At 47.9% G+C, this 11358-nt stretch overlaps 1 protein-coding gene across 1 annotated transcript; it reads right to left on the bottom strand.

Moving 5' to 3' along the window:
• Positions 1-24: 24 nt before the first annotated feature.
• Positions 25-4030, bottom strand: PET117 (PET117 cytochrome c oxidase chaperone). Its single transcript, XM_005904563.3, has 2 exons — positions 3831-4030; positions 25-174 (listed from the first exon to the last, which is right to left on the bottom strand). Exons 1-2 carry the CDS (start codon positions 3924-3926, stop codon positions 25-27), a joined length of 246 nt encoding a protein of 81 aa, XP_005904625.1. The 5' UTR covers positions 3927-4030.
• Positions 4031-11358: the final 7328 nt, after the last annotated feature.

Genomic DNA, 11358 nt, shown 5'->3' with positions numbered 1-11358 from the left:
TCAATACTTCACACACACTTCAAGTCACGTTTCTTGAGATCCCTTTGCCAACACCATTTTCTCTCTTTCTGCTTCAAGTTGCTCAGTCAGAAGAATCTGCTCTCCCAAAAGACGAATATTTTCTTTTTTCCGATTCTGCCTTTCAATGTCTCTGATCACTCCATCATGAAGCCTCTAAAAATGTAAGAAACAGATTTCAGTAAAACTGGAACAGGTAGTTCCCATCCTTGTATCATTCAAATCTAAAACACAGTTTAGATACAGTTAAAACTTTTAGATTCCAACTACCCAATTACTATTTTAATTTACTGTATGCTGCTGTTGCTAAGTCACTTCAGCCGTGTCCGACTCTGTGTGACCCCATAGACGGCCTCCTACCAGGCTCCTCTGTCCCTGGGATTCTCCAGACAAGAACACTGGAGTGGGTTGCCATTTCCTTCTCCAATGCATGAAAGTGAAAAATGAAAGTGAAGTCGCTCAGTCGTGTCCGACTCTTAGTGACCTTGTGGACTGCAGCCTACCAGGCTCCTCCGTCCATGGGATTTTCCAGGCAAGAGTACTGAAGTGGGGTGCCATTGCCTTCTCCCAATTTACTGTATAAATGTAATAAAGAAACCATAAAATTAACTTGGTAGACTGTCATAGTATTATTACAGACTTCTTATTGTCTTTTAGGGAAGTCCACATCATTTAATACAAATATGGTAAATAACAATTAAAAATTAAAAACTGGGGCTTCCCTGGTGGTCTAGTGGGTAAGAATCCTCCTGCCAATGCAGGGGACACAGATTTGATCCCTGCTTCTGCTGGGAAGATTCCCCATGCTTCAGGGCAACATTAAGCCTGTGTACCACTATTTAGCGGATGTGCCTCAACACCCTCAAGTCTGTACTCCACCACAGTAAAAAGCCTGAGCACTGCAACCCGCAACAAAGAGTAGCCTCCACACCCTGAAATCAGAGAAAGCCCAAGCACAGCAACAATGACTCAACAGCCAAAAATAAATCTCTTTTTAAAAAAAGAAAGAAAAACTGCCACTGTGCTGAATTTTAGAAGTTTAGTTGATATATGATACTTTAAAAATTTGAGAGCAATGGAAAAAAATAAAACAAGTGAAAAACAACAAACGAAAAAGAAACAGAAGAAAAAAAGAGAGCTAAATAAAAATTTGAGGAGGGAATTCCCTGGCGGTCCAGTGGTTAAGAATCTCCGCTTCCACTGGTTGGGGAACAAAGACCCTGCAGGCCACCTATGTCCCCTGCCCCCCAAAAAAAACCTTGATGAGAGTTAAAGTAACTGTGAACTACATTCCTATTAGCAATTGTCCTAGCTGAATAATAAATATCATAGAAAAAAAGTACTAAAATTTGAACACAGTTTAAGAATGCGAGAAAGTAAAGAACGTGGCTTGTTCTGTTACATAAACAGAATAAGTAAAAATTACACAGAATTACCATCAATTACCTAATGGGCAGAGAAGGGGAAAAAAAGAAAGCTATCAGCAGAGGAAAAACAAAGGCCCACCAATGGCAATTACTTTCACAAACACTAATGACAGAAGGTTCCAGAACATGAATGTGGCATCTAAGATGACTTCCTGAAGCATCAATCCAGTCATTATTAATAACAAACATTTTATAGTTTACAGGTCATTAAATACTCTCCTAACAGTGGCCTGTGAGGCAGAATAATGGGGGCAGGGCATGGGACCTGGGTAAATGTTTTTTTGTTTTTGTTTTTTTAATTTTAAACCAGACCTCTTTCAAATAAACTACAAGGTAAGTATCTCCATCTGCAAGGCTAGCTTGCAATTCATCAACAAGCACCAAGTTACAGATCTGTTTGTTTTTGGTTTTTAAATTTACTATTATGTCTACTTTAACAACTCACCAAGTACCTCGGTGCTGGCCCTCCTCCAGGCCTGGAGCTTCAGTGCTCATCATCAGGGAGCTAAGAAATTTAAGAGTCCTGGGACTGATACACAACTGAAACCCATCTGTCTTGAACCCTGCGCCCTTAGCCAGATCTCCAGACAGAATCAGAAGCTCTCATTCTACTCTTCCCTCCCCAGCTCCTGTCCTGTGGGCCTCCTGTCAGGACACATTGACACACCCCACCCAACCCCTGAAGCCCACACCTTCCACACCTGCTCTGAGGTCCTCCCTTCCTTTCTCAGACTTTGGCACATGGCTTAGGTTCTTGTTCTCCATCCATCATTTGCTAGTTTCCCCCCCAAGTTTCAAGATCTGTGCCAACTGCCTGGCACACCCTTCCTGGGACTTCCAGTTCACAACTGTGCTGACCACCCAGACCTCTTCATTACCATAACTCTTATACCTGGAACCCAGCTCCTGGTGCAGTTCTTACTCCTCAGGTAGTACTGCCAGTTTTGCTGGCTTCCTGTGAGGATGAGTGCTCCGTACAGTGCCTGGTATGTGGTAGACAGTCAGGAAACAACGGGGGACCACGCCAACCACTGATTTATTTCTTGCTTCCCTGAACCTCCCAACACACCCAACCATGTCAAATCACATGTCCTCCTCTTTCCCAGGAAGTAAGCCACATGAATGACTGGACGGATAACAAACACAAGTTATTCTGGTCAACCTTCACCTCTAACTTAAAAATATCTAAACCTTTCACTTTTCGCATTCTAACAGCAGTTCTCAACTCTGGCTGCATGTTAGAACCCCTGGGTCGCTTTTAAAACATACTTAAGCAGGATCCACACCCGCAAGAGATTCTGATTTGACAGGTCTGGAGCAGGACCCAGGCGGTTTCACGGTATTTAATAAAAAAAAAAAAAAAACTTCCCAGGAATACTGGCACTTGTAGCTGGGGGTCAGAACCAAGCTTGAGCCCAGCCTTACTCTACACTCGGAAAAACCCCTGCTCCCTGACCTCAGAGTTACATCCGCTACAGCATTCTCAACCCCCTTGTCAAATTTCCTCCCATCACCATCTTTTCCTTCTTAGAGAAGGAAGCCTCCTGCCTCTGTTCGGAAAGCTATCCCCTTAGCTGTGTTAGTTGCTCAGTCGTGCCGGAGTCTTCGCGACCCTATGGACTGTAGCCCCCCAGGCTCCTCTGTTCATGGAAATTCTCCAGGCCAGAGTACCCGAGCGGGTTGCCATGTCCTCCTCCAGGGGATCTTCCCCACCCAGGGATGGAACCCAGGTCTCCCGCATTGCAGGCACATTCTTTACCCTCTGAGCCACCAGGAAGTCCCTTAGAGCCCTACTTTAAGCCCAAATCTCTCATCTCCTCCATGTCCTGTCATCGTTAATCATTCCATTCCCTCCGCTAAATCCCTGTACCACCGTCGGCCTCGTCTGCCGATTTCCAGAGAGTGGAACAGGACAGAGGCCTCGCCGGCAGCATCTCCGCACCACCCGCACACGCACCGACTCCTCTCCCCCCATTGCCTGTGCCCACCCGGGGCGACCCAGGCTCCGCCGCCCCGAGCCACTCCCCTCGCTCGACCCTCAGACCCACGACCAGCTGCTCTTCCTCTTCTTTCTTCCCTACGAGCTCGGGGCCAAGGCTTGCGCCCGGGGGTCACGCTGACCGATTGGGAAACGGAAGACCCGAGAACTGAGAGACACAACGCAGACGGTCAGTCTCCCGCGCTCCGACCCCGGCGGGCCCGGGGGCCGGGGTGGGGGGCGTCTCGGAGCCCAGTGTACCCGGGGACTCCCCCCTCACCCCCAGGACCGTTCCTCCCAAGGAGAAGGGGGTCCCCCGGCCCCGGAGAAGGGAGGAAAGGCGAGGAAAAGAGGCACCACGCGGAGCCAGGCCCGAGGCCCGAACCGGGCGGGCCTGGAACACCGACCTGCCGGTCCTGCCGCTGCTTCAGATGCACGCCCGCCACGGTGGCCGCAGTCAGCAGCACCGAGAGGCCCAACACCACCTTGGAGCGTCTCGACATCCCCGTCGCCTGCCTGCCTGCCGGCCGCGAGCTCTGCTCGCAGCGCCTGAGGCCCGGGGCCGCCGCCGCCGCCGAGTGAGCATCGCCGCCAGGGGCGGGGCCAGGCGCGATGCCTCGAGCGCAGAGCCCGGTCGCCGCCAGGCGCGGGGAGTCGAGCGCCGAGCGCTGTCCTTACTCCGCCGCAGAGCGTGACTTCTGGTGGGGCCTGGCGGGTACCCGAGGGACCAGATCATCTCCCTGCCCTGCGGGCTGGAAAAGGGACAACTTCCAAGAGCCCCTGCCCAGAGCTGGCCCCGGCATCACCACCCGGGACGGTGTTTGGAGGCCTGAGCCCCCTCCTCTCATCCGCCGTCCTCTGCGGCAGAAGTGTCGGGAGGCAAGATTCCGGGCTTGAGTACCTTGAGGACCCTCCGCCGCGCGCGTCCCCTCCGCCGCGCGCGTCCCCTCGGAGCGCGGGGCGCTGCCACGCCACCATCCCAAAACGCGGCGCTCGTTGCCCCTTGGCGGGGGAGGGCACCAGGAGAGGGAGTTTTTCTGGTGAGACGTGGTAGTCCACCTGCTTCCACCTTGACGCGGTGGGAGGGCGAGGCAGGGTCTGGTTTTTCTTGTCGTCGTCGGGAAACCTGGCTGCAGAGCCAGCTCTCCAGGCAGCGGTACCTCTCCTGCTGGTACGAAAGACGCTGTCACCTTGTAGCCAGGTAACCCTTGGGACATCCCGTCTACACCAGTTTCCGCGTTCAGGTGCCCGCGTTACTCAGTTCAGTTCAGTCGCTCAGTCGTGCCCGAGTCTTTGCGACTCCATGGACTGCAGCACGCCAGGCTTCCCTGTCCATCACCAACTCCCGATGTCCATTGATGTCCATTGAGTCGGTGATGCCATCCAACCATCTCATCCTCTGTCGTCCCCTTCTTCTGCCTTCAATCTTTCCCAGCATTAGGGTCTTTTCAAATGAGTCAGTTCTTCGCATCAGGTGGCCAGAGTATTGGAGTTTCAGCTTTAGCATCATGCCTTCCCTAGTGGCTCAGACGGGAAAGCGTCTGTCTGCAATGCAGGAGACCCGGCCTCGATCCCTGCGTTGGGAAGATCCCCTGGAGAAGGAAATGGCAGCCCACTCCAGTATTCTTGCCTGGAAAATCCCATGGACCGCGGAGCCTGGTAGGCTACCGTCCATGGGGTCGCAAAGAGTCGGACAGGACTGAGCGATTTCACTTTTACTCTTCCAAAGAATATTCAGGGTCTGGTTTTTCTTGACGTCGTTGGGAAACCTTCTGACTGCAGAGCAAGCTCTCCAGGCAGCGGTTCCTCTTCTGCTGGTACGAAAGACACTGTCACCTTGTCTCCAGGTAGCCCTTGAGACATCCCGTCTATACCGGTTTCTGCATTCAGTTACCCGCGTTACTAGGGTCAAAAATGATGGAGCGAAGTGGAGAACTGAGAAGCCCACCGAAAAAGATACTATGCCCAGCTCACGCAGATGATGGGCTTTCCAAGGAAGAGAGGTGTTAGGATCAAGAAATGGTTGGATGGCATCACCGACCCAGTGGACATGAGTTTGAGCAAACTTCAGGAGATAGTGAAGGACAGGGAAGTCTGGCATGCTACTGTCTATGGAATCGCAAAGAGTCTGAGGCAACTTATCGACTGAACAACAATATTTTTTCCCACTGGAATTCCCAAGGGACAGATTTCCTCCTGTGCAAACAGCTGTGGACACTGTTGATTTGGGCTGAGTCTCACCCTGAGGTTTCTTCCACCTTGTTCTCTGTAGTGCTTTGCTATTCCAGCGTCTGTTGTGCAGAGTGTCAGTTACTTGAAGTGAATGCTGCTCTCCAGAAATGTAATGAGATAAAAATAACTTTTAAAGTGAAAATAATGTTTTCAAATATTTCGTCTGCAGCATTTTTCTCTGCAGAGGAGGAAGTACCATTGAGTTGGAGAATAGGATCCATGTGTTGACCTTGGAGATAGAAGCAATTTAATTCAGGGCATATTGGCTTTTTCTCTAAAGAAAAAAAAAAGGTATATTAGACTACTTTTTAACTTGCGGTAGACTCCAGTATTTTGTCCCTCTTAGTCAGTGAGCCTTCAGTAAAGCTGCATGTCTTTAGAATGTATGTCAGAGTGAGATCATGGAAAAAGCAAGAGAATTCCAGAAAAACACCTATTTCTGCTTTGTTGACTATGCCAAAGCCTTTGACTGTGTGGATCACAATAAACTGCGGAAAATTCTGGAAGAGATGGGAATACCAGACCACCTGACCTGCTTCTTGAGAAACCTGTATGCAGGTCAGGAAGCAACAGTTAGAACTGGACATGGAACAACAGACTGGTTCCAAATAGGAAAAGGAGTAGTCAAGGCTGTATATTGTCACCCTGCTTATTTAACTTCTATGCAGAGTACATCATGAGAAATGCTGGGCTGGAAGAAACACAAGCTGGAATCAAGATTTCCGGGAGAAATATCAATAAACTCAGATACGCAGATGACACCACCCTTATGGCAGAAAGTGAAGAGGAACTAAAAAGCCTCTTGATGAAAGTGAAAGAGATTGAAAAAGTTGGCTTAAAGCTCAACATTCAGAAAACGAAGATCATGGCATCCAGTCCCATCACTTCATGGGAAATAGATGGAGAAACAGTGGAAACAGTGTCAGACTTTATTTTGAGGGGCTCCAAAATCACCACAGATGGTGACTGCAGCCATGAAATTAAAAGACGCTTACTCCTTGGAAGGAAGTTTTGACCAACCTAGATAGCATATTGAAAAGCAGAGACATTACTTAGGCAACAAAGGTCCATCTAGTCAAGGCTATGGTTTTTCCAGTAGTCATGTATGGATGTGAGAGTTGGACTGTGAAGAAAGCTGAGCGCCCACAAATTGATGCTTTTGAACTGTGGTGTTGGAAAAGACTCTTGTGGGTCCCTTGGACTGCAAGGAGATCCAACCAGTCCATTCTAAAGGAGATCAGTCCTGGGTGTTCTTTAGAAGGAATGATGCTAAAGCTGAAACTCCAGTACTTTGGCCACCTCATGCGGAGTTGACTCATTGGGAAAGATTCTGATCCTGGGAGGGATTGGGAGCAGGAGGAGAAGGGGATGACAGAGGATGAGATGGCTGGATGGCATCACTGACTCGATGGACGTGAGTCTGGGTGAACTCCGGGAGTTGGTGATGGACAGGGAGGCCTGGCGTGCTGCGATTCATGCGGTCGCAAAGAGTCGGACGCGACTGAGCAACTGAACTGGACTGAACAGAGTGAGATGGTCTTTCACTCTACCATGACTGATTTTTCAACTTGTCTTTTTGAAATGGATTGTTATTCTGCTTTTCAAAAGTCCCTCATGGGGATTCACTGGCTGTTTGGGAGTTAGGACTCTGTGCTTTCACTTCCATGTCCCAATTCCTTAAGAGCCCTCAAGCCTTAAGGTGTGGTCTCCCCCTCACAAATTATACCTTATGAGTTTACAGTGTCAAATTCAGAAATGGCTTATCTGTTTGTTTATATATTTATTTATCTGCAACTAAGACCCAACATAGCCAAATAAATAAATAAAAATACTAAAAAATCATCCCCATTGAAAAAAAGAGGGGATATATTTTAAGGTATGCTAATTATGAAAGGAAAGTTATGACCAACCTAGACAGCATATTAAAAAACAGAGACATTACTTTGTCAACAAAGGTCGGTCTAGTTAAGGCTATGGTTTTTCCAGTAGTCATGTATGGATATGAGAGTTGGACTGTAAAGAAAGCTAAGTGCCAAAGAATTGATGCTTTTGAACTGTGGTGTTGGAGAAGACTCTTGAGAGTCCCTTGGACTGCAAGGAGATCCAACCAGTCCATCTTAAAGGAGATTAGTCCTGGGTGTTCATTGGAAGGACTGATGTTGAAGCTGAAACTCCAACACTTTGGCCACCTGATGCGAAGGGCTGACTCATTTGAAAAGACCCTGATGCTGGGAAAGATTGAGGGCAGGAGGAGAAGGGGACAACAGAAGATGAGAGGGTTGGATGGCATCACCGACTCAATGGACATGGGTTTGGGTGGACTCTGGGAGTTGGTGATGGACAGGGAGGCCTGGCGTGCTGTGGTTCATGGGGTCGCAAAGAGTCTGATACGACTGAGTGACTGAACTGAACTGAATTATGATTTCAATAAAGTTATTAAAAGAAGGCAAAAAAAAAAGCTGTTTGTATGTATCAATTCATTTCATTTGCACAATAGGTGCTATTATTATGCCCATTTTACAAAGGAGGAAGGTAACTTGCCCAGAGTCCACAACCTGAAAGTTACAGTGCAACATAATTGGTTTTTAGTTTTGTTTTCAAAAGACATAAAAGATTAAACTCACCTGGTTTAAAAGTGAATTTTCACTTGATTTAACAGAGAACTTTTAACTTGAGGTAGTCGACAAGGAAAATGTGTATATGTAGACTCTTTCAATTCTGTATTTCAGGTACTTACAGAATGGGAGGAGTGGAAAGAAAGGGAGGCAGTTAAGGCTAGACACACAGGTGGGAGAAGAAAGAGAAAGAAACAGAAGAGAACAGGAAAGCAATGGACTCCCCGTAGGTTCTGTGGTCAGAGCATTGGCCTCTCAGGATGCTCATTTGGCCTCTGACAGCTACGCCCCGTTCACAAGGGCCTCGAGTTCCGTTTTCGAGTATCCCATTCCTCCCTTTGTGGGAGCCTTGCTATCCTCTGGCAGGATGTTGTTCTCAGAAAGTGGTCTCAGTGAGTGAAGCTCTATGACAAAGGGCTTCTGGCTTCACTGGGAACAGTCCCTGACCTCTGGGGGCCTCAGTTTCCCCCTCTGTACTGTGGAGACAGTGATATGTCTGCTGCCCCCTGGACTTGCTGGTTGAGATGACGAATTAGCAGCATGACTGCACCAAGTCAGGCCTGTGGCAGTAATGCGTGTCATGCTCTGGCCAGTGAGTCTTCAGGGGTCCCCTAGGAATGGCAAGATGGGGACCCCCTCAGCCTTGAGGGGAGGGGGAATCCCTGTCTTCACAGCCTTGGGAGAAGTCTGTTCATTTGCAGCTCAGAGGGCCTTTCAGCAACATCGCAGCTGGAGGCAGCGCGAGTGTTCTCACCGCGCTTGCCCCAACCGTGATTCAAAATTCTTGGTGTGGCTGGCTGAGTTCCTTTGGATTCAAAATCCAGTCACGTTGTCAGAGAAAAATGTCAACCTTACCGGTTGTTAATGGAAGAAAGGAGCTGTTAGATCCTTTAAAGACAGGCAATTTCGACTGCTGTAAATTTATGAATCATTGTGAAAAAAATAATGGCTTTAACTGACAATACCACACGTTAGCAAAGACGTAGAACAGTTGGAACGCGCTGTGCTCTGGGTGGGAATGTCTCTTGGAACCACTTCAGCTGAATCTACTGGAGCTGAACCAGTTTGAATCCTGTGACCCAGAACCTTCAACCCCAGATGGAGGCCCCACAGAACTGCATACGTGTGTGCACCCAAAACATGTGCAAGTGTATCTGCGTATATCCCACTTGCAGAAATCTGCAGGTGCTTACCTTACTGGGGGTGGGGGCAGAGTGGGAGAGTATTTCCTGAAAGAACAGAGTGTGAGTGGGTCTTCTGGGATGCTGATATCATCCTGTTTCCTAATCTTTTTTTTTTTTCCTCTTTAATATTTATTTATTTGGCTGTGCCGGGTCCTAGTTGTGGCATGCGAAATCTTGGTTGCAACATGTGGGATCTAGTTCCCTGGCCAAGGATTGAACCCAGGCCCTCTGCAGTGGGAGCTCAGAATCTTAACCACTGGACCACGAGGGAAGTCCCCTGTTTCCTAATCTTGATGCTGCTACTGGGTATTCGTGAAGATGAATCAAGTGGTAATAGATTTTGTGCTTATATCTATATGCATGGCCTACTGCTATACAAAATCCTATATAAGGGACATCCTTGGCAGTCCAGCAATTAAGACTTGATGCTTTTACTCCTGAGGGCTCCGGTTCAATCCCTGGTTGGGAAACTAAGGTTCCACAAGCTGTGGGGCAAAAAAAAAAAAAAAAACTTCTTATGGCTTCACATTTTATCATTGCATCTTGCACCAAGAAAGTTTTTTCTCCACGATGACTATCAAGAATTGAGGTCTTATTAAGTGAAGTAAGTCAGATAAACACAAATACATGATCTCACTTATATGTGGAATTTTTTTTTAATGTTACAAATGAACTAATTTACAAAACAGAAATAGACTCATAGATATAGAAAACAAACTTGTGGTTTCCAAAAGGAATGGGGAAATAAATTAGGAGTATGGCATTAACATATACACACTGCTGCTGCTGCTGCTGCTGCTACTAAGTCGCTTCAGTCGTGTCTGATTCTGTGCAACCCCACAGACGGCAGCCCACCAGGCTCCCCCGTCCCTGGGATACTCCAGGTGAGAACACTGGAGTGGGTTGCCATTTCCTTCTCCAATGCATGAAAGTGAAAAGTGAAAGTGAAGTTGCTCAGTTGTGCCCGACTCTTAGCCACCCCATGGACTGCAGCCTACCAGGCTCCTCCGTCCGTGGGATTTTCCAGGCAAGAGTACTGGAGTGGGGTGCTATTGCCTTCTCTGATATACATGATACTATATACTATATAATATAGGTAAAGAACAAGAACATGCAATATAGCACAGGGAACTATACTCAATATCTTGTAGTGGAAAAGAATTTGAAAAAGTACACACACACACACACACACATATATATATATATGTATGTATTTGCTATTGTTTAGTAGCTAAGTCATGTAAGACTTGCAACTCCGTGGACTGTAGCCTGCCAGGCTCCTCTATCCGTGGGATTTCCCAGACAAGAATGCTGGAGTAGGTTGCTATTTCCTTCTTCAGGGGATCTGCCCAACCCAGGGATCAAACCCAAGTCTCCCTCGTCTCCTGCATTGGCAAGTGAATTCTTTACCACTGAGCCACCCGGGAAGCCCCTGGTGCGTGATACTTCTTCCTAAGCAAAACCACTGGGAGACCTAAACACTGCCATCAGATTGAAAATACCATCCAAGACAAAAATATGAATCTGACCTTCTCAAAAACCTCCCAGTGGCTCCCCATTCCTTAGGATAAAGCTCCAAACTGCTTAGAATAGCAAACTACCCTTTGCCCCTCCCTGCAGTCCCTGCAAAGTAAAAGTGAAAGTCGCTCTGTCATCTCTGACTCTTTGTGACCCTATGGACTGTATGTCCATGGAATTCTCCAGGTCAGAATATTGGAGTGGGTAGCCTTTCCCTCCTCCAGGGGATCTCCCCAACCCAGGGATCAAACCCAGGTCTCCCACATTGCAGGCGGTTTCTTTACCACCTGAGCCACAAAGTCAAAAACAAGTGCAGCTGGAGATCAGCAGCTTGGAGAGGAACCAAGCAATGAAAATGAAGTGGAGGAAGTACAGCCCCCTCCCCA

Source organism: Bos mutus, chromosome 13 (genome assembly GCF_027580195.1).
Source record: "Bos mutus isolate GX-2022 chromosome 13, NWIPB_WYAK_1.1, whole genome shotgun sequence".
NCBI classification, from domain to species: domain Eukaryota; kingdom Metazoa; phylum Chordata; class Mammalia; order Artiodactyla; family Bovidae; genus Bos; species Bos mutus.
The sequence above is the reverse complement of the archived record's forward strand: the minus strand, read 5'-3'. Positions and strand labels throughout refer to the sequence as shown.

Coding starts and splice junctions, on each gene's coding strand:
- PET117 (XM_005904563.3), bottom strand. CDS start 3,926: ATGTCGAGACGCTCCAAGGTGGTGTTGGGCCTCTCGGTGCTGCTGACT. Junction 175..3,830: donor AGCAGCGGCAGGACCGGCAG/GTCGGTGTTCCA, acceptor TTACATTTTTAG/AGGCTTCATGATGGAGTGAT.